General features: G+C 44.2%; 1 protein-coding gene across 1 annotated transcript in view; it reads left to right on the top strand.

Moving 5' to 3' along the window:
- The first annotated feature begins 1,303 nt into the window (after window positions 1-1,303).
- Window positions 1,304-23,949, top strand: part of kcnc3b (potassium voltage-gated channel, Shaw-related subfamily, member 3b) — a 28,378-nt gene continuing 5,732 nt past the window's right edge. The window contains 5 exon segments of the mRNA XM_079577395.1: window positions 1,304-1,462; window positions 7,223-7,276; window positions 7,278-7,913; window positions 21,426-22,407; window positions 22,924-23,118. Of these exon segments, the coding sequence (XP_079433521.1) occupies window positions 1,427-1,462; window positions 7,223-7,276; window positions 7,278-7,913; window positions 21,426-22,407; window positions 22,924-23,118 (1,903 nt within the window). The 5' untranslated portion in view covers window positions 1,304-1,426.

The following is a 23,949-nucleotide window of genomic DNA, read 5'->3' as shown; positions in this document are numbered from 1 at the left end:
CAATACATGTTTTAGATTATGCCAGTAATCTAGAGCAAAAGTTCCAAATTGATATCTGTACGTTTAAAAATGATCCCTATTCACCTGCAGTGTCTGGCCTTCATATAAATCCGCCATAACGAAGAGATTGGCATTTAAAACTCTTTCAAATGAGGAATGGATCACTCAAGTCTTTTCTTTGTCATTGATCCATTGATCAGCTGTTGCGGCTCTAATCTGAACCATATTGATTTGTGCGTGACTATGACTGGTGGCTCGTGGAACACGGTGACCCTGACGCTTTGAATGGGAACCGAGTGACTACTAAAAAAAAAAGAAAACCCAAAGCAAACAACAAAACAGAGCGTAATCGTGGACTGTTTTGTCCTGGATTTGTCACCTTCTCTCTGCTAGCTGCGCCTGTAACCTGTGGAGACAATGGTGCGCGTCCATTCACGGCCACAGTGCGACCTAAACGAGAGGAAACAGAGAGAGAGAGAGAGGGAGAGAGAGAGAGAGAGAGAAAATCCATTACAAAAAAAAAAAAGACGTGACAGCAAATCACTACGGGGCTTTGTGTTTGTTTTATAGGATGTGTATTTATTAAGTTCGGCGGCCGTGTCAGAAATTAGCCCGTGAATTCACCGGGGTCCTCCCACCGCCGTCTCTTCATCCGCCCACAAGTATCGTCTGAGGGGAGCGCGGAGGGGAAAAAATAGTGCAGAAGGTGACGCTCCTCCGAAGGAACAGAGCGAAGGCAACAGAGGGATCCAAGGCACAGAAAGAGAGAAAGAGAGAGAGAGAGAGAGAGCGCGCGCGTCCGTCTACAGCCTGCGTCTCATCTGAAGCGTTTTGGAAGCGGGAGGAGACGACAGGAAGCGGCTGAATGGTAGCTACACCCCGCGCCTGGAAGCGTAGAGAGACACTATTGCAAAGGCTGCCACTTCTTTCTTTTTTTGGGCAATAACAAAAGAGGTGGGAGACAAGAGAAGCGACAGGGGAGGAGGAGGAAAGAGAGAGAAAGAAAGAAAGAAAAGAAAGGAAAAAAAAAAAAGCAACAATATTTTTTCCCCTAACAAAAACAGGGGGGACTTCTTGCTTCATCACATCAATTTGCTTTTGCCATCATCTCTCCAGCAAACAGCAGCAACAGCAGCAACAGCAGCAGCGGCAGCAGCGGCAGCAGCATGACCATAAGTAACATTCGCCTATAACGAGATTTCCAGCGCGCTAGTACGTTTTTATCCCACTCCCCCCCCCCCATGCCCCCGCCACCCAACCAACCAACACAAATGCCATCTTATTTATTCCGAAAGGGGGAAAGCAAACACAACTGAATGCCTCAAAGTGGATTACTCTGATATCTAAAAAAGAAAAAAAAAAAAAAAAAAAAGAGAGAGAGAGAGAGCGAGCAAACAAAGAAAACTACATTCTGAGATTAAGCTCTATGTGCGTGTTTCTGCGCGCGCTCGAAACGTACCAAGTGAGTATATGAATCGTGTCTGTGTATATGTTGTGTGTGTGTCCCGGTTAACCGTGCGACCAGGCCGTGCGTTAGCTGGAGAGGTAACAGAAAGACGGCACCTTACATTCAACAAGTATCTTCTTCATTTTTTCCTTTTTTTTTTTTGCTCGGTTTCCCTTTGGCCTGATGCGAATTGTTCCGAGGTGGACTTTATAGCTCTCCACCAGCGTTTTATTAATGCGCCGTGTGCCAACAGATCAGTGCCCTTTCTCTTCACTGTGTGTGTGTGTGTGTTTTGTGTGTGTGTGTGTGTAGAAATAACACTCATAGCACAAATGGTGGGTGTTTCCTCATCCTCAGCAGTAGTCCAGAGCATGCCTTGGAGAGAAGTCAATCCTTGGCATCAGCTAGTGTCTGTCTGCATGAGTAACTGTCTCCATTACTGTGTGTATTCTTGTTTTTTTTTCTCCCCCCCCCCCCTTTTGCATGTGCAGCCAGTCGTCTCTCTCTGTGTGTGTGTGTGTGTTTATGTGTGGGGTAACAAAGTGAAGGCCTTGACATATGCAGGAAGCCTGGACACAGAGGATGGACAGAGAGAGAAAGATGCGAAAGGAGGCATTGAAGTGGAACAGGCAGAAAGCACACGGCGGCCGGCAGGTTCCATCTGAAGGTGTCTAGACCTCCCATCACCTGGGCACTGTATCCGCATTACCCTGCAGCGGCGCGCGCACACACGCACATGGCTCCAGTTTCATAACCCCGCGTCTCTCATCTCCACTCCCCGAAGCTCCCGGTGCAAAAAAAACTCCTCCATTCTCTTCTGCCTCCTCCATTTGCAGCTTCTTCCTCAACCCCCCCCTACCCCTGACACCTCCTCTTCCTCCCTCCCTCCTCCCCCCCGCACTCTCAATCCTGCATTATAAACTACAGCTGCTGCTATTTTTAGAACTTAGGGTAACCCAGAAAACACCCTTTCCATCCCCCCACCCCCCCCTCTCCTTCAGAAACAGAGAAAAAGAGAGGAGGATGAGATGGTTCCTTTGACATGAATGGAGTTGGATGGGGAGGCTGTTTATGTGGCGGTGATGGGGCTGGGGAGGCGGTGTCGGCGGGGGAATAAATCTATTTTGAGGCAGAGATTGAATTACGTGTCTTGTTGTGTCGCCGCTGTGTGCTGCTGGTGTGCACGTTACTGCCTCCCTGACCCCATGCTCCCCCCCCCCCCCCCGCGTACAACTTTTCCTCTCCGCTGTCCTGTCCTTCAACTAATTTACGACCATCTGATGCTGCTTGGCCGTTCGCGTTCCCACAAACCCCCCCCCCCCTCGACCTTGGGCCTCACCTCGTGCCAGGCCAAAAACTTGTCATTTTACGCCGTCTGTCCCAGCTTTAACACTCCCGTCTGGTGTTGTGTGCGTTGCCAAGTTGCCTTTTGCTTCTTGGGTCAGACACTGTTGTAACGCAGCGCCTCCAGTCTGGCATTGCTACATCATAATGGACCCGAATGAGCGGTAAAAGCAGCGTCATTAAAAGGCAGCTTTAAATCACCGAAGAGGGCAAGGTCTATGGGTCAGGCTGAGGCCTTTGACCCCAAATACTTCCCCTGACGTGACACCGTACACCATTCTTGTTATCACCGTATATCCAAACAGTAATGTAACCTTCCATTGTTAATAAATCCTTCCCCATCCGAAGGGGTTTCGCTCCAGCCCCTGGACCGGCTTTTCAGGGCTCCATTACAAGCTTCATTTCTGCTGGCCTATTCCTGAAAGTGGCCTTATGTATTAATCATCTCTCCAGCCGGGTAAAAGCTCTGGCAAGGCATAATGGCTTTTCTCATCCTGTATTTAAAAAAAGAAAAAAAAAAGTGGCTGTAGGGGATGACAGAAGTGTGAGTAGCAGCACTGGCAGCATCCCACCAGGGAAGAAGGGGGGATGATAGGCCAATATACACAGGGCTCAAGACCCCCCAGGGATGTGTCGCTCCCTTAGGCTACAGGGTTCTTCCCTCTGGAAATGCTTTGGGAATTTATCAGCCATTGTGCTTGCTTAATTGATTGCTTATTTAATTCACGTTGTGGGAATTGGCAACAGGTCGAGCCTTATGATTAGAAGAACCTCCCTCCCCTCTTTCCTTTTTTTCTCTGTGCTCTGTAACGTCTAAGTCCCTGCATTAGCCCTGATCCATTCATGCATTTCCATTCTCCTATTGATTCATCCGCCCACGCGTTTTGCTAGTACCTCACACCCTCTTCGTGCTGTAACGCTGGCGTGAGGTGCAGTGACGGCCCTGTGCAGCGTGTGACTACAGGAGGAAAGAAGGGGAAGGCGCGAGAGGGGGGGTTTGACCGCAGTGCTCCGTCCTGCCGCGTTGCAGTGCCGTGGTATGTCCTGCTGGGGTCTCTTTAGCACAGGGGATGAGTCTGTATCTGAGGAGAAAGGGGAAGAGCAGAGAGATAAGGTGCTCGGGAGGAGGGAGGGGGCAGGAGGGGGAAACAGCATGAAGCCTTGTGGTTACATCTTTTGATGAGGAAGCTGGAGGGGAAAAGGCAAGTGTGCACCGGGAGCACATACGTAATTGTAGTGCTTTCTCTGTCTAGCACACCCCAACATCTCCTCTGCGCAGAGCCCCCTCCTCTTCTAAATGCAACATTTACTATTCTGCTCAGCTGTACATCTCTGAAACAGCTCTGCACTTGTTTTCTGCCACAGACCCACTTCCACTGCAGCACTTTCCACTGCGTCCCTGTCCATCTTTCCCACCTTCTGTGATTGTTTTTTTTGTGTCTTTGCTCTTCCTGCCAACAGCTCGTTCTGTTCCGCATTGTCAGCACTCCTCCAAATTCCTCCCTGCCTTCCCTCTCTCTTCTCCTCCTCCCCTCCCCCAGTCACTATTGCTGGTACCTCACACCAGTCGATGCATCCCATAATCCTATGCTCTCCCCCCCTCCTTCTTGCTGCAGTGTTTCTGCTAATATATATTAGCGTCAGTGCAGCTCCGGAGCTTTCTCAAAACCTTGATCTGCAGCTACTAGCACAGTATTCCAGTTAATCTTTAGCAGCACTAAGCCTCATTTGCCTTTCAAATATGTTTTAGAGCTTTTGGTTTTGGCCAGGTGAGTGTGCACTCCAGCTCTCTGGTGTGTGTAGCAGCAGTGGCGCAGGACATGGTGGCCATGGAGAGAAATGCTGCGTCTTTTCCCCCCTTCTTTTTCCTTTTCTCCATCTTTGCCTCTGATCCTATGCTATTATAAGGCACCTGCATTGCAGCAGCTAGTGATCCAAGAGCTGAGGCTAAAGGAAATATCCTTACCTTCTGTTTACTAAAGCTTCAGACTAAATCACATTCCTATTTAACTTCTAGTGTTCAGTACCAGCCCCAAAGTAATTTCCTAATTAAATTACAATCATATGACGACACTCATGTGAATTGATAAAATCGATAAACATCAGGCTCTTAGGAGGAACAAAAGCATTTAACCACATTTACAGACTTGTGGCCGTCCGGCTATTAAAAATTTAAGAGATTGGCTCCAAGGAGAGCTGCCCAGTGCAATAGGATGAGCAGGAAATTTAAAAATAATTAGGACAAAAAAAGTAGTTCAGGAGAAAAACAGTTGGAAAAAGTTTGGATGGAGGAGGGAGTGAGTGGAGCTGTCCGTGGTGCTGAAACTCGAGCTGTCCCACAACTCGAGCAGCGCTGCAGGAAATCACTGCTCTCAGTCTGAATGAGTCACAGCACTTTCTCAAGAGTTTGGCTAAACTTACTCTTGCTGTAGTCATGCCTTCGCAAGCTGAGACTTAACTGTAAAAACACATGCCACTTTAACTGCCAAAGTGAAATGACTTAAATCAGCAGGTTTACGCCAGTTCAAATTTGCGATAGTTGGGGAAAAGTTGTGAAATTTTTTGACCCATGCATTGTGTTGCCTTACCTCAGCGCAGCATAGCTTTCCCTGAGATCCACACGAAAAAGAATTATAATCGTCACAACATAACTGAAAAAACAAAACAACAAAAAGCCCTCAAATGAACACATGAGAGACGACAAACTTTTTAAACAAAAAGAAATTCCCAGTGAAATAGAGAGAATGAACCATCGCAAAAGGCAAAACACAAAACGACAGAAAGACTGCAGTGTCCTAGATGCCACAAAGAAAAAAAAAGAGAAGTGCAGAGAGTAGAGAGTTGGTCAAAGTGAGTTGCAATGGGACAGTATGGAGCAGAGAAACAGGAGGCGCTAAAAATGAAGTGGAAAGGATGAGGCACTAAACAAGAAGGCAGTTTATGATAAGACTAAGACATTGTTGTGAGATGAGGAAGAGGAGCGATGTGAAGCCTCGGTTCTCCCCCTTTCAATGAAATGTGAGTCCTTTATGCGGAAGAGGAGAGCGCGGGGAGGGGGGAGAGAGAGTTCGGGTGAGAAGAGGAGGAGGAGGGGGTCGGCGTGGAAGTGGTGCATTTCAGTGTCGAGAGAAGAAAAAAGGTTAAGAACATACACAGAAGGAGCCCTGTGGCGCACTGGGGACTGTAAAGGAATGTTGTTCAGAGTTTACAATGGAAAGATGTTGCTGAGGGAAACGGCAGCGACTGGAGCTTTTACTGCAGCAGAATTCATTCACTTTTATAGCACACTCTAGTTTTTCGCTGCCTCCTCTCACTACCCCCTCTCCCGCTCTCATTGTGCGCTTCCTTCCCCCTCTTCCTCCTCTGCTCCATTACCAGACAATATTATACAGCCTTTACTAAGCGGCCAAGAAGCTAAAAACACACAGCACCTCCTCTATGTCCCCATTCTCTGCTCCTACTTCAGTTTTACTCACTGCTTCCCATGTTATGTATGAAACCCCCTTTTCCTCTGTCCATGCCTCCACTTGCACATTGCAGAGGCTGCAGCAGCAGTGTGTGTCGACTGATTGAGGAGATCTAACATTAGTGCGGACACTGCACTCTCGGGAGGCAATTAACACACACGGCGAGCTGCGCCACCTTACGTCAGTGCTCCGTTCTGGAGGCAAAGATGAAGAAGATGCTTTAGTCATACTGGGTAAAAAAGGAAAGAGCAGAAAAGGCTCAGTGCAGGTGAGGAAGAGGAGCAGGAATGAGGAGACCAGTGGCCTAATTAGGCAGAGGATTTGAGGATCAACTGGATCAGTTTAGAGATTGTTGGCAAAAGGTGAGGGCTCGAGCTAATGAGTGAAAGGGAGATGAACATGGAAAGTCACACTTTTTACACAAGGCGGCACTGAGGAGGGGGCAGTGTTGAGGATATCCCTAAAGATGAATGTACTGGATGGCATTGTGACATACATCTCATTAATGCCAACAGCACAGACAGGTTTGCAGAGCGTTGGCAACTAATAATATATATTTTATACCCACATACTTTAAACTCATTTAAAGGGAATTATTGACACTCTTTCAAAAGCCACTGCAGAAGCCTGCAGAAAGTCTTGTGTAGTTAATGAAGGTGCTAATTAATTTCCACAATCTCTCTATGTGCTATGTTCAGAGTCAGTGTTCTTTACCAACATTATGGCACCTCATGACAAATGTTTTCATTGTTTTATGGAGATGCTGAGTCATGAGCCATGCACCTGTTCTGTTGCTAGGTAATGCATGTTTATAAACTTTTGCTGTTTTCCTCTGCAACATGTATCAACGTGTTTCTTATGAGCTATAGTCCTGGATGTATCCAGACTGCAGGTGCATTAATTGTTGATTCAAATACACAGTATTTCTCGCTGAAAACATTTCTTTGCCTTTTCTCTCCCGCAGACTCCTCAGACTCCTCCCTCCTCCTCCCTCGATTTTCTCGCATCCTCTCTCCCTCCCCCCTCGGTCCTCTATGCTCAGTTCGGTGTGTGTATCCTCTTTCAAAGGGCGCAAGGGTGGGAACAAGTCGTCCAACAAAGCATGTTACAGCGCAGACATGACTTGTCCGTCGGAAAGCGAGAAAATAGTCATAAACTGCGGCGGGGTTCGCCATGAGACTTACCGGAGCACCCTAAAGACGTTGCCCGGGACGCGCTTGTCGTGGCTCACGGAACCGGACGCATTCAGCAACTTCGACTATGACCCCAAATTGGACGAGTTTTTCTTTGACCGTCATCCATCCGTCTTCTCGTTCATCCTCAACTATTACCGAACAGGAAAGTTGCACTGTCCCAACGATGTGTGCGGCCCACTGTTCGAGGAGGAGCTCGCCTTTTGGGGGATCGACGAGACGGACGTGGAGGCGTGTTGCTGGATGAACTACCGCCAACATCGAGACGCGGAGGAGGCGTTGGACAGCTTTGAGACACCAGAACCGGACGCACCGGATGACGACCCAGCGCTAGGAGGAGCGGACGGAGACTTGAAAAGACTATGTATGCAGGAGGATGCCAGGAAAGCAGGATTCTGGAAGACCTGGCAGCCTAAAATATGGGCACTTTTTGAAGACCCTTACTCCTCCAAGTATGCCCGGGTGAGTAGGCTACTTTTCAGTGTCTTATAACTACTGTCCTACCATGACAACTTCCAAACTCAGGCTTACTGATGATGATGATGATGATGATGATGATGATGATGATGATGATGATGATGATGATGATGCTAGCAGGTTACTGCAGTGAAAGTGCTAATTAGCGCACCACTGCTTACACGTGTGTCATCCCTGCCTCAGAGCCAACCAATAGACTTACTCACAGTGAATAAATAATGCTCATGGCACAAGAAAACGTGGGGACGGCACTGACTGAAGTATTGGTAGATAAAACCCATTTTCAAACACATCATGTCTTATATTTGATATAGTGTCCTCCACAAGCCAGCACTGAATGCATTTTTATTGCAGTCATAATTCCTATCCTGGCTTCAACACACATCTGGCTCCAAACGCGGCAACCGACGCGCGCCTGAATCGCGTGCATTCAAACGCCTTCATTAGCGCATATTTGTCAGTTTACGACGTGTCGTATTTCACGTTATTTATTAGTACATCTTTGCACTCAAGCAATGCCTTTCCCTACATTCGCCCTTGATAGTGACTGTCACACACTCTTGTCCCATTTGAAGGCATCCCGCTGTGTAACTTGTCTCTGTGGTTGATGGGGTCCCTTCTTATTGTTTTGGTCCTAAATAGTTAATGATTTCCCTCTTGAAAGCAAACCTTTGATGGCATTTGATCGCACAGGTGTATGAGTAACAAGTATCCTCCAAATAGCTGTTTGATGCTGGAGACATGAAAACAGCAGCACCGAGCTGCTCTCTGTTTTAGCCCAAATCCAGCTGCTTGATCACTACAGCTTTGTTGTCGCATTCACTTATTTAGTCCCTTATGAAGATGCTGAATATTCAGCATAAAACCAGACAATGAAACATACAATGAATGAAATGCTTTGTGGCATCTTCTCTTGCTAGATTCAGGTTATCATTTTCCCGTAAAGAAAAGAAATAAAATGTCAAAAATGTGACAGGCAGTTCGGGTTCCAGTCATTTGATCCACTGTATCGAGCTTAGGACAAGACAGGACGGGATTCATGTCACTCTTATTCCAATCACATTGATTTCCTGCAATAACCCACCCCTCTCTCTGCCCCCACCTCACAAGCAGAAACTATCTCACAGTAAGCCAATGAAGTATGTAGATGGGAATGGCACAAAGAAAGTAAGAAATGCTTGTGCTTCAGGCAGATTGTGAGACTTAAAGAAGGTTTGCAGCAGTGCCATACCTTGAATACTAACGACAGTACCTGCCGCCTCTTTGCCTGGAAGCTGTAAATTATGTAATGTACAGTTTAACACCACAGCTGCTGGTTCCAGTGGCTTCATGAATCATACACTATCCATCACTGGTTCACTTGGAGCGTGAGGAGGCCATGGCATATTGGGGCTAGGCAGAGTGGCACTGGCTTTATCAGTGAGTCTCAGCCCTATATTTGCGATGTGTTCTATGAGTCAAACAGAGAAATCGCCCCACTTTAAGTGTCCCATCTGAGCAAAAGGGAATAGCATAACCAGACTGACAGGGAGTGAGGATGGACTGTATTTAGGGAGACATGAGTGGATAGTTAATGATTAGGATAAGGACGTATTTTGTTTGGGTGGCTATGTTACAGCTCATTAGCAATCATTGTTTTGATCAAAGCTTTTCCCTTTTGATGAAAAAAAAAATCAACTCTTGGGCTCATGGCAGAGAGCGGCCATCCTCCTTGGGACGCATCGTAGTAGCTGGGTAGGAAACGCACACATGCTGGTGTCTGTACTGGCGTTTCTGCTGCAGTAGACACGGGAGAAGAGAGGAGGGAGGGGGAGTGCTGGAGAGGAGCGATAGATACAGGCAAGAGCGAAGGGGGAAGGAGGAGGAAAAAAGGGGAGAGAGATTGCGAAATGAAAAAAAAAAAGGGAGCAATCGGGAAGAGGAGAAATAAGGAGACAGTAGAGTGGATACTTCGGAAGAAGATGTGAACGCAGAGAAAGACATAACATGATGGGGGTGGGGACCCTCGTCTAAGCATTTTCGATTATCTGAGGAGGCATGAGCCATCCAATCTACAGCGCCTGTTCTCCTGCCTGCCCATTGATTGATATAATATTGATTATCTGCTCTTTTAGTCTGTTTTTTAAGCCATTCCCTTTTCCCAACACCTTTCTCAATAACAAAAGAACAGATACCAGTGGAAGGAAAGTGTTAATTTTATGCAAAAATTGTTAAATATGTCCTGATTTCATCTCAATTTAACATTAAAAAATGCAACTGTAACTGTGTAGGACATTTATATAAAACTTGCAGATTTTTTTTTCTTTTTTTTTTTTCTTCCAAAGTAAGATTATATAAATCTCTGCAGTGCTTCATCTAAATAAATTGTTATGTGTAATTCTGTAACTGTATCTTTTGCTGCCTCTTGGCCAGGACTCCCTTGAAAAAGAGGTTTTTAATCTCAGTGGGACTTTACTGGTTAAATAAAGGTTAAATAATAAAAAGTAAGACAAGTGTGCCACATGGGTAATTTATGGGTGCATGTTTCTGCTTGATGAGGTGTTATACAATACATTTCGTATCTGATTTCCTTATTGATCCACGACTGCTTTGACATTAGATCTTTTCCTGCAGCAAAGGGCTGCCATACATCACGTGTGGCAGCTTTTGATTGAGGCATGTTTTATGGCATGTGCATTTGTTTGCGTTTCCCAGTGTGCTGCTTTAAATGTTTTTTGAAGACCACACAAAAGAAAGAATTGATCAGTGACAGTGAACTTGTGTTATCGAATTCAGTGCCATCACTTTATATTTAGAGCTAAACTGGGTATGACAGTCACAGGATAACATGTGGTCGTCTCGGGACTACATGGTGTAGACAAGAAGGCAGTGAGTAAAAGCTTTATCACTTTAAAGCCAGTTTTACATGGCTTTGGAAAAATAAGTTCAGGTTTCCTTTAGAGTTCATTGAAGATTGCTAGTTTTTCTTCCATTCGGATCTATTGTTCTTACTAAATTTAGTTCACTGCATGCAAAAGAAACATTTTCTCTTAGCATTTTAAGGGATTTCTAGTCTTGTGTAATTATATGTTTCAACTTGCTCCTCCTCCTTATGTTTCTCTTGGCTAAAATAATCCCCAATGTTTTGAAACAGAACAACACTACTTACAATTACGGACCACAACAACCATTTCATATTTAATAGCACTTAGACTTCATCTACATGTAGCTCTCCAGTGCTGTCCCACAGGTACAGGCTGTGTTTTGGTCACTTTCACACCAGAAGGGCACAGTTGTCTTCGTCAGCATTCTCCCGACAAAGCACCATTTGTAGCTCAGCATGTACAAGATGCCCCGGTGCCCCTCCAAATCGGACGTCGTGTGCCTGTTCGAAACCCACACTCGTTTTCGTAACGGGCCAACACTGTGTCCCTTCTCCTCTGCCCCGATACCCATCCCGCTTTTACCCCCTGAAGGTCACAGGTTTGGGTTTATCGTTTACTGTCTCGTTTTCTCCTTTACCACAGTGTTCATTGCGGCCATAAACACAAAAATGACCTACCCCTCCATGAAAGGTTTCAGAACTTCATGCCACTTACAGTATATATAGAAAATCATTGAGCTTGTCAGAAAATAGAAAAATATGTATTGATATGTGTACGTACAAGGTGACAAGCAAAACCCTTTGGCACAGTTTGGATGGCATTGCTTAAAAACGAGGAAACATGTGACCTCAATGTTCAGGGAGGATTTAGAAACTTATATTTAAGGTTATTCAGTCTGGAGGGAGACTCTATTTTTAACATGATCGTCCTCCTGATTTGTGCTGTATTAGGAATTCAGTTTACGATATACAGGTCATGCTGCTTGGTCTTGTGAGATTTTTGTGTGTGCACCATTTTCGTTTGCCCCAAAGCAGTTCAAACTCATCGAGTGTGTCACAGGATGTGGTGAAGGTGATTGTGGCAAAGTCAGCCAATTATAGCCAACCATTAACCGCTTTAATGGGATAGTTAAAAAACACGAAGTAAAATAATGCATTACCGCCGTCATCATTTTTACTAGCTGAGCATGTTATTGTTAGATTCAAGAATTCTAGGTTAAACTCTCAGATGGGGACACTCAGAAAGCAATGTGTAAAAATGTGTTAATATATAAATTGCAACAGGCACGACAAGCCCATAGAATATTGTGATGTTAATGTGTCTTTCAATGGGAGCAGAACAGAGCAGGTCACTTGAGAGGATTTGGACTAAATGGGTCTAGACTAGACCACAAGTGTCTTGAGAGAACAGGATCTGCGGAGTTTTTAGAGAATTGATTTTTGTAATCATCAAACTATTATTGAAATCTGGCAATTATAGCAATATGTAGACTAGACCATACAAATACAGTATTGATGACATTGGAAAAGGGAATATGTGTCCAGATCTAAAACCTGAGGCCTGGTTTTGTGAATGATTTTAACGACTCTTTTCGGTGAATGTTTTTAAAGTGCACAAGCTCTCTATTGCCCTGTATTTCCCACTCAACCCATGGTCTTGCTGAAAGGCTCATTTCTAACTTCCATTCCATGTCCGTCCCAGTGGACTGTATCTGAAAATAGCGGAGAAAGGGGCGAAGGCCCTATTTTATTGTGAGGCGGAGAAGCGACTCCATTTCCTGTGCTAGAATGATAAAGGTTGGGTCTATGCAGCATGTAGACTAGGACTGCAAATATCGTCACACCCTCAGATAGACAAAATAGATAGCAGCTGATATTCTTAGATGCTCACCAAGTTTGTAAAGTTAAACAGTTCTCCCTCTGCCTCACTTTCCTGAACCTTCGCTCGGTAAATGGATCCTGTTCTGTTTCAGTTTTCCCTGACAGTGCTTTGTCCCGCTGGCGTCCTTATATTGTGTTTGCCTCCTCGAAGTCTCTGTATGCATTGCCCTGTAATCGGAGAGCTGTATGTTGGCAGAAATCCTTGATGTCTCTCATAACAAGGACAGAGACAACAAGCATTTTCAGGGCGGAAAAAGCAGTAAAGGAATGTTATTGATTTGCTGCCACCTTAGACAAAACTTGATGACTATACTGGTTGTCTGTAATACTCCAGCCTGAGGCATTTAGCACATTTTATGATTATGTTGCAAAAATGGCTTTCCTATCCCTCCAGAAACCTCTCTGCTTGTCAGTGTGCCCTTCTAAACTATCTTCCTCCTCTTATCCCTTGGTCCATTTGCTGGTTAAGTGCTGAATCAGCGCCCCATACCACTGTACAGACAGTCAATTCCTCCAACCCTTGGAGACTGTGGTAACACCCTTGACATTTTGTGTGCATTAGAATTCTGGACATTGGCACCAACGAAGCTCTACCAACTGTGCCAGAGCACATTACAGTAGTGGGTAAATCTCACCAAAGCACACGGGGGGCTCGAGTATTACTTAACAAAGCACTTTGTCTGTGAATAACCTGAGTTGCTAACTGGCCTCATATTGTACAGGAACACGTATCTAAAAATGTTACTAATACTACATCAAGAGCAGACCATCTTGATCTTAAAAGTAAAATAATTTCACCCTAAGTTCGTGTCTAAAAAGCGTTTGTCCAGACAAACAGGAGCGACTTTCCCCAACTGAACAACATTATGCTTCACATGTCCAGCCTCCTGCAGTATAAATCACCAGCACACTCACCTCTGCGGCCTGCACTCAGTAAGTGTAGTTGTCCATAAAGCATTCTGCCAAGTGATCACAGTAACAGTGTCCAGATATATCACCTCTAGTGACACGCCTCAATGCATAACCCTGCCGATCACTTGCTCACATGTGCTCACCGTAAAATGTGCTTTCCTAATTAGCTGATGGCTAGAACACCAACATGCATTACAAGTACTGCTCTTTACAAGTCCTCAGTTGCTACACAGTGGTGTTGTACTTTTACACTATTCCTGCTCATTAAACTGACGTTGGAAAACAACACTGTTATCATTCCTTTGTAACCATCTGCTTCCTTATGGTTGCCTGTCCCGTTCAAAAGGGAAAAAGGAAACTGAATAGAGCAAGGACTACCCTTATATTAAAATCTTTACTTCATTGTGCTTTCTCATTGCATTTCGGAACAAATTAGTTGCATCTATTGTTTGGTTGAAAACTGTAGTGTGTTTGATTCCCCTGACTGATCGCTCTGTGACTAGTCAGTGATCAGCAGTCTTGCTAAACTTGTCCTCGTGTCGCGGACCGTTGCAGACAGGACAGGAGAGGAGAGACGGGAAAAGGGTGGAGGGGGGGATTGAAAAGGAAAATGGGTATCGGCAGTAAAAGGGGGGGCGTCGTCACAAGGACATGGCATGCTGCAGTAATCTGGTCAGAATACCAAGCAGATGAAAGGCAAAGGACGTGCGTTTGGTCGACTTTCCCGCACAGAAATCACTCCACACTCCGCAAACGCTCGACAGTGCTGCAGCGAGAAGGAAACGCTGCAGGATGTGTGTGTGTGCGTGATGGTGGGGGGGCGTAGCAGGGAGTTGAGTCATTCAGGGAATCTCTAAAACACAAGCCAGTGTTGTGATTGAAATGTGCCAGGATACGCTCCAAGATCATTGACCTTAGTCTGCATCAAATGTAAAAACACAAGGATTTCCCAGAACGGAAGCTAATTATATCTTTCTGGCCATTTCCTCTGCCTCTCGTCATTCAGACCCTGGTGCAGTGATGTGCCGCCCTTTGAGGAAACGGTGTGGGTTGTTTCTACCACGTGAGATTCAGTCATGCAGTCTGTACATTCATTTCATCCGTTCCCCATTCATAACTCGCTGCGCTTTGATTTTTGCCATAATCCTCCCTCTGTCCTTTTGTTGTAGGGTCTCTCATGTGTCCCGCCCTCTATACTGTATATTCGATGGTATTTATCCTGAGGGTGAGGTGGCCGCAGAGCCTTGGGGCGTAACACTTTCAAACAACATGCTTGCAACAATTAGGTGACATTGTGCAGTGCTACCTCAGGCCTGTTTATAGATTGTGACAAATTGTCCATTTTATACTTATACAAAGCTCACTGGCTAAATATATCTTAAACAATGCTATCTTACATGCTTAATAGATGCTATAGTGTCAATCAACAACCATAATATTTCAATGCAAAAATGGTCAAACAAAAATAAGATAAGTTTAATTTAATTCACTCAAGGTTAAACGTGTGTTGCTTCTCTTTTTTTTAAGGGCCACAGAAATGTATGTATGTTTCAATGATCATTTTTATGCCTCATTCAAAAACTAATTTCAGATAATTCTTCAGTGTCTTCTTATCTTTGCTGACTCTGCAACAATGGTCACCCAATCGCTTTGCCCTCTGGGAAAGACTGAGTGCATTTAAGTAGTTGCCGTTTATCACCTCCTTTAGAACAAAGGAGCGGACTAATTGTATGTGTGTCTAGTCAAGGTCACCTAATGCTGACTTTAAAAAATACACATTTAAATCTCTCGTTTGGTAATTGGCAAACAGGTCAGATGTTTAGAATGTGGTGAGTGCTCCTCTCTCTGCAGCCTTTTGTGCCAGCTGTAGCAGTATTTGGTTTAGTCCTCCTGTCCTTGGTGCCTGAAAGCAGAGGCTAACGCAGTGGTTGTCATGGTGACAGAGAGCCAGGCAGGGCTGTGGTAATACTGTAATGATAAAGCTCTTCTGGATGGTGCCGCAGTAAACACAGCGCCACTAGGGTCCCGTTAAAGGAGAGCATAACGCGTCGCTGTGCATGCAAAACGCCTGCAGGGCTAATATTGGCTCCTACAAGCTCTAAGTCATATCACTTACTCCTTGCTCCCCTTACACCTTCTTCTAATGCTTTTTACCACTCTCACGCTGGTGCCCACTGCGGCACTTCCTCTCTTTGATTGGAGAGATTCACATCAGTGTTCTGTCATTCCTTTACTGTCTCTTACTCATCTGTCCATTGAAACACAATCAGCTCTCCACATCCACTTCCTTTCACACTAAATCCTCTCTCTGAGGCTGTTTAGTATTCACTTTCTCTCTTTCCATGTGGCTCCCTCTCTTTTAAATTTATGTTGATGATCTTTTCAAATCTAATTTGAGAGTCTGGTGAGGGAATGGGACTCTATTGGGCCTTGAAGGTCACTGAGCTGCAGGTGTCACAGGCTTTAGGCTCCACTGTATGTGATTCCACTTTGGGACTATACATTTCAGGACTGCATGCCTTCACATAACAGATTGCGTCTACACATTTTAATATCCTCCTCCACCTCTTTACTCTTATTTGTCTTCCTCAGACCGATGCAATGCTCATATAGCCCCCACTCACTGTTTGTTACTACATCATGTCATGTCAGTATAGGATATGCTTTTTTTTTTAAATTCTAAACCATAGACATATTATCAGTAGACTGTCATTGCTCACTCCTCCCCACATTAATACCAAACCAGTTGAGTGAGAATCAAATGGCTGCTCCCCCTGCAGGGCGGGTGCAGTGGCGACAAGCCTCTTCAGTTCTCCAAGGCATGCCGATCAAAGGCCAAAGCTAAAACCTTTAAAATGTGCACCCCGAAAACCTGCGTGGTTTCACATACTGTGCCCACCCCAGAGTTATCACAGGAGGATTATCTAGCTTTAGAAACTCTTAATATTCTTGAAAACCAGGCTTTAAAGTAGGTTTTTGACATGTGTAAAGTCCCCATTGGTTTTCACATTAAACTGACTTTTCTGAATTTGCGCCTTGCCATGAGGTGGTGATATTACAGCAACGTCAGCTCCCTGCCATGACAGTCACGAACCACTTCTGAGGGTGTTTTCACACACGTTGGAGCGCTTTGTGGGCCAACCCAAGATTTCTCTCGTTTCAGTTTACTTCAAAGTTTGTTAAGTCCGCATTTACAAGCTCTTGCTCCAAAAGCACCATAAGCCACATAACAAAAATCAGCTCTTTGCCAAACTTATTCTCCTGACAGTGGGCATCGAGTGATTAGAGCCCTGTCAATTTGGCAACACACACGCACGTGCGCACTTCCCCGATGCTGCCTTTCGGTTGAACCAGAGCCAGTGTGAAAACCCCCTGAGTGTCTAACAAATATTAACTTAACTACGCTGTTGCCATGTTGGAAAGTCATCTTTATAGACTCTACAGCCACAAAAGTAAAATGGTCACATTTATTTTTACTTTTCTACCTTCATTCTGCACTCAAAGCTTAAAATTCAAAGAACCAATGTTCACTCCCTTGTTACACAATATGAGAGTAATTTACCAAGCGTTTACTCATGAGCAAAACAAGTAGCATGTACAAAAGTGGATACGCAGCAGATTCATCTACACATCTCTAGTCACAAAGCATTCCCTCATGTACATATCAAATTACTATAATGCAGGCAATAATAATAATAATAATAATGGCAGTCTGGATGGATGGGTGGTACGGTGGACGGTGGCGCAGCCTTTCTGTGTGGAGTTTGCATGTTCTCCCCTTGTCTGCATAGGTTTCCTTCGTGTACCCCTACCACTAAAAACATGCACAATAGGTTAATCCTTCAGCCAGGTGTTTCTGACCTGTAGCCTGGCTCCTCATCTGGATATGGGCCCCCATGCATCTGCCTCCCCTGGCTGCTCACTGCTCCTACAGGTTTCCCCAGCGGCATTGAGAATGGGTCAAATGCAGAAAACAAATTTCCCCACAGGGAATAATAAAGTTTAACTTAACTTAAATGTCTTCCTCAAGGGGACGCCAATAGGGACAAGTGGGAGCTGGTATTAAACCAGTGCCATCACCACTGTGCAGTACAGGTGTACGTAACACAGAAGCAGCGGGGTGCTTTGGTACCACAGCCTGACATGCTGCTACATATTTAAAAAGGCTGCTGCTGAGATGGATTGATCCATATTGATTTGATGTTAAGATCTAAATTGTAATCCGCAGCTCTGTACCACGCTCTAATAGTGTTGCATTTAATTACTAAACCATGAATGAACTAATGGGAGATCAGTAACAGTAAAGAGTTGCAGAACAAATGGACAGAGTAAATCAGCTCCTGGGATTGTACTGTACTGTTTTGTGCCATTCCAAGAGCACAATGTTTATAATAACATTTGATTATTACAAGTATGTCCGTACTATAACCACATTTAGAAATTTACAATACAACTCCACACATGCATAGAGCAGTATAGACTTGAACAATCAATGTCATGGTGCTCCAATAATGTCTAACAAAGTCATTGCATAAACAAGTTTTCGTAAAATTACCCAGCTAATACATTCTGACAGGATTTTTATGCCCCATGTGGATTAATGTAATACCTTTGTTTAATGTATTGTCAGCATGCATTTTTAATCCAGACTTCTATATGTTGACGTGTAGGCAGCCCTCCCACGCAGGGTTCCTCCTGTCTCTTTGGTTGACACAAGCCACCGTTGAAGCTGAGGTCTGTCATTTACGATTAGCCTGCTATGCCCTAAGCTTCGCCTCAGTGTTTTTCCGCGTAGTCTATCTCTCTCTTTGTGCTGTCAAGCTTTGAGTTCTCTTTGTCTTTTCTAAAGTCATCTCTGCAGGACTCCATCACATCACGTTTAGTCCATCTGAACCATGCGATATGTCAGCTCTGCAAATCTTAGCTCAGGTTGCTTTCCTGTGGCATTGTTTGAAGAGGTTTCTTTTTCCCATGGTTTTAGTGTTAGTCGTTTCCTTTCGCTGGGGACGCTGCAGGTTGTTCCTTCGTGTTCTGGATCAAGACGGTCTGGTCTGCCTCCCACCTGTGCGTTCCCCACAGTGCCTCCACCTGTGTAGCCTACTTAGAATATACCACGGGGCAACAATTTGTTTTGTATTTTTAGGAACGCAACTTGTCAAGGCCACCATTTGGGTCACTGGAGTCTGAGAATACATTATCTTAGGGAAACAACCCAGTTTATTTCTAGAGGGGTAACTTGCATCGTTAATGTATATGTAATGTTCATATACATATAATGCACTTCAGTGTACAATATGGGGAAAAACTGTACGATTCAATACTATCTTGATTATTGAAAATAACAACATTGTAGAGGTTCTGTTCATTACCTTAAACAAATAAATTCTAAGCGCAGACTGCTGACCCGCGACCCGGCCTCGGATAAAGCAAAAGAAAATGGATGGATGGACAACATTGTTAGAGAAGTAACATTATAGAAATATGTTGCTCAACCGTCTCGACACAGAATTCACCTTATTCCGCCCCACCCACTTTTGCCTCTTTTTTTCCACGGATCGACATTTCCATTGACAAGACGCTTCCGGAAGTTCGCGAAGTCCGTTCATGAAGCATAGAACGGTTAATGTTTGCTGCTAAAATCTGATGTTTAGTAGATTGAATTGTGTAAAATGTCTAATGTTCATTTGCACAAGTCAACACTGCACCGTTTCTCTGCGCGGCCTAAAAACAGCCATGTATTTGTGTAGTAACTGATTTGAATTTGACCTCCAGTCCTATGTAAACTAATAGGAGTGAAGGGGTGGGCACGATTCATGCAACCACACGAACCACTGGAATAAGGTGAATATTTCAGTAAAGTTTTGAGTATAACGCCCAACGTTTAATTTTTTGTTTACAATTAATGAAAGAGGAAGCATTTAAATTATTAGTTGTGGTGCAAACTAAATTCTAAATCACCATCATCAAAAAGGCTTTATAATTAGATGCACAGCACACAAAGTTTTTTTTTTTTTACAAATCTTTGCTGTCACAATATACTGAAGGACAAAAAATGTATTCCATTGTTTGAAAAAAACAAAAATCAATACTAAACCAAACAACCTAATAGGGAAACTCACTTTTTTGTTTTTTTCAATTTTTAGTCACTGTGTGTTTTTGTATGTGCTGTATGTGTTCTCTACTTGTGACTTCTAATTATATGGATATGGCATCACTAAATACTTTTGCAACACATCACCAATTAAAACATTTTATTTACTGCTGCCAAGCCTATGACATAGCTTCGTCAACCGTCCCACTGGTGCTGCCCTGCTTCCCTGGGACAAGACCGGCTAGTGTGGAGCTCAGACACGAGGGTGATTGAGAACCTCACAGTGTGTGTGTGTATATTTCAGCTACAGAAGGAGAGAGCACTGCAGCAATCTGAAAAAGTAGGTCAGACTTAGACTAGCACGAAATAGAAGAGAAAAAGAGTAGCAATGGAGTTTATGGGACAGGTGTTAGAAGTTCTGTGTTCTGATCAGAATTTCAAAGAAATTGGGTGGACCGGCTTATGGGATTGAGAAATGTAATAAACATAGGATTTGATGGTCCTGACGGTAACGTCACTTTCTTTTGACTTTTTTTTCTTGTCAGTGAATCCATTCAATAAATACAGTTGCTCAGTGTTAAGTCCTGTTACTTCCTGTCATAAATGCACTCAGACAATAATGTAGACTCTCATACAATTGTCTAACGGCAACAAAATGTGGGAAACCTTTTAAGAAAAACAAGTGAAAATTGCTTCGTTATTATGTTCCTACTTGATATTATATAAGTGCATAATGCTTAAGATGCACAGTGACACGCACAATACATGGGAGGCACTTAGGCTCCTCATATACTATATGGGATCCACTCAACTATGAATTACCTTTCTCCGTGGCTCTTCAGGCCATGTCTATGTTTTATTATTTATTTGATAAAGCGCAAAGTATACTGCATCTATAAATACACAGCACACAGTGCAGGAACGGACTGCAGTGAAGGATAGCGTGCACTTTGGTGGTGTTGGCACGCCACTGTCATTCGTTTAAACGTATGCAGTACTTTGGAGTACTTTAGTATAGACGAAGTAAAAGAAATGTTTGAAAAAAAGCTATTATTGAAAAAACTGCAGATATCTTGATGTGCAAGCGTTATTTCTGCTTTGTGCCCCCCAGTGTTGACAAAGGTGTGACACAGAACAAACAAGCATTAAACTATAATAATGCAATGCCTTTTACAATGCCAGTACACTTTTAGATAATTAAATAAACTATAAAGCTGCCATAAAAGGCATTTTAATTTCTATTCTTAGATAAACTGCAATATGTGTAAAACGTACGGCACTGTTACCCCGAGTCCGTAATAAAGTTGAATTCAATTAAAACTATTCAAGTTTAGGAAACACAAACATAACATTTGAAAGTTCAGTGCTGCTCTTTGTAAACCTGGGAATGTTTGCTTAACACCACCAGCTGGAGAAACCACTGTTGTGACAAGGAGTCTGTCAGTCCTGTCCAATGTTCCATGTTGCTTCAGAACTCAAAGCTTTGTTGACAGGAAGTGTTGCCTTGCATTGTGTTTTTGCTTTAGACATCCTGGCAACGTTGTTTATTTTACAGACTAAACCGTTCTAGCACACTTGGACTTGCTTGCAATATCAGCCAATTTCTTACTTGTGTTACTTCTCTTTTAATACTTCATTTTGTTTTTACTAGAGTTACTATTTCCTACAAAACCTTTGTGCCGTAATTTTCTCCAACTTCCTACAACTAACCTCTCCTTACTTTTCTCTTTCTCTGCTTTGTTTCTCTTAGTATGTGGCGTTTGGCTCCCTGTTCTTCATTCTCCTTTCAATCTCCACTTTTTGCATGGAGACGCATGAGGCCTTCAACACCATCGTCAACAAGACAGAGAACGTCACAATGGGCAACATCACGCGGGAGGAGATTGTGTTTGAGGTGGTGACTGACAGTTGGCTGACATATGTAGAAGGCGTCTGCGTGATCTGGTTCACTATTGAAGTGCTGCTACGAGTCACCTTCTGCCCAGACAAATTGGAATTTTTCAAAAGCTCCCTAAACATCATCGACTTTGTTGCTATTCTTCCGTTCTATTTAGAGGTGGGCCTGAGTGGCCTGTCCTCTAAAGCTGCCAAGGATGTCCTAGGATTCCTGCGTGTTGTCCGGTTTGTCCGTATCCTCCGAATCTTCAAGCTTACTCGCCATTTTGTAGGTCTACGTGTCCTTGGCCACACCCTTCGCGCCAGCACCAATGAATTCCTTCTCCTCATTATTTTCTTAGCTCTGGGTGTCCTCATTTTTGCCACTATGATCTACTATGCCGAAAGAATTGGCGCTGCCCCAGATGACCCAACTGCCAGTAAACACACTAACTTCAAGAACATTCCAATCGGATTTTGGTGGGCCGTTGTGACCATGACCACACTGGGATATGGAGATATGTACCCAGAGACGTGGTCAGGAATGCTGGTGGGCGCACTATGTGCCTTGGCCGGTGTGCTGACCATTGCTATGCCTGTGCCTGTCATTGTCAACAACTTCGGCATGTACTACTCTCTGGCAATGGCCAAGCAAAAGCTGCCCAAAAAGAAGAACAAACACATCCCTCGAGCTCCCCAACCAGGGTCCCCCAACTACTGCAAGCCGGATGCACTGGCAATGGCTACAGCATCGCCACAAAGACTCTTAGGAAATGTCCTAGGTGGGGTAATGGGGTCTGGAGGAATAGGGGGTGATTGTCCTCTCGCCCAAGAAGAAATTATAGAGATAAATAGAGGTGAGCTTTTTTTGACATTATTGTCATACTTTCCAATTTTGGAAAAATGCCACCTTTATTACACTCATTGAAAGCAGCATTAGCATTAACTTCAATTTCTAGTCTGCATGTCGATGCTCAGTGCGTCTACCATTGATTTTCTACACTCTGTATTGATGATAAATAGGAAAACAGAGACAAATGCTTGGCAAGTTTCCATTTGCAACAATTGGATAACGCTGACTTGTACGTATCTTATAAAGAATGCAATCATGTGGGAGGACTACCAAGATGAAAATCACAGTTGTAATCCACCCCAGAGAGATGACTGGCCTATTAAATCTTCTGAGTAATTTGTGAAGTGGTCGGTCCACACTCGCCTACAGGCGTCTGTTTGTGGTATAAAACGAACAGAAAAAAACTGCTATCAATTGCCTACTCACGGTCATGTCACCTGATTAAAACCTATAGAATTCAGCGTACAAAGCACACATTCCCCATCATTGCACCCTCTGATCTGATCTAACCCTATCGTAGATTCGAAGCAGAATGGTGATGCAGCCTCTGCCGCTCTGGCGAACGAGGACTGCCCCACCATCGACCAAGTACTAAGTCCCGACGAGAGGAGTCCCATGGGGCGTGGACCAACGCGGGAACGCTACCAGCAGGATCGAGCATGCTTCCTGCTCAACACCAGGGAATTCCGTGCCACAGATGGGAATGTCCGGAAAGGTATGTTTCTCACCAGGCACCGGATATCTATTGCACACTTTATATAGCACACAACGATGCCAACAGTTATAATGACGTAGGCACACGTTAGGTAAGAGGGTAAGTACTGATCACATTTTTTGGTGTGAACTGGAAGGGGACATAATTTTGGATGCCTCAAAAACAATTAGAAGGGCTCCAAATACAAGTTAACAGACACAAAAAATTGATCTACACAAATATACTCTTCTGCTCTGCTATATTTGTTTCCACCTCACACTCATCTCATATTTGTCTCATCATTGCTTATTTACTTTTCTGTCTATAAAAGTTCTGTCCCTCTCAGTCTTTACATCTTTTATTTTCCTTGTGGCATCTTGCATTGTGTCTGTCCTCTTTCCATCGTGTGTCCGTGCGGCTGAACTTCGTTGTCTGTCCCATAGTGTCACATTCACTCATGCTCATAAACGGATCTGTCTTTCTCTGTCTTCTGGACTCAGACAGTTGACCATGCATTAATTTTCTTCTCGTCACCTCTCCTCTGTTTCTCTCTTTCTCTCCTATCCTGCCTGGCATTATCTCCTTTGTTTTTGCCTCTCAACCCCCTTGTGACCCCCCCGATACCACCCCCCCACCCCCCTTCCCTCTCCTACATTGCCCTCCCTTCCTATCCCCCCATTTCCCTTCCCCCTTCTAATTTGTGCTACATGTTGCCCTTATGATTTTTAACCCTATGTGCATCGTGTTTGTATTGCTCATTAAAACCTCACACCTTAATCCATTTACTACTTTAACCAACTCCAACCACCACTATCGCCAAACCTGCACCAAAACACTCCCCCACACTCCCCC

This window comes from Gobius niger (assembly GCF_951799975.1).
Source record: "Gobius niger genome assembly, chromosome: 19".
Lineage (NCBI taxonomy): Eukaryota > Metazoa > Chordata > Actinopteri > Gobiiformes > Gobiidae > Gobius > Gobius niger.
This window is presented reverse-complemented; position numbering and strand designations above follow the sequence as displayed.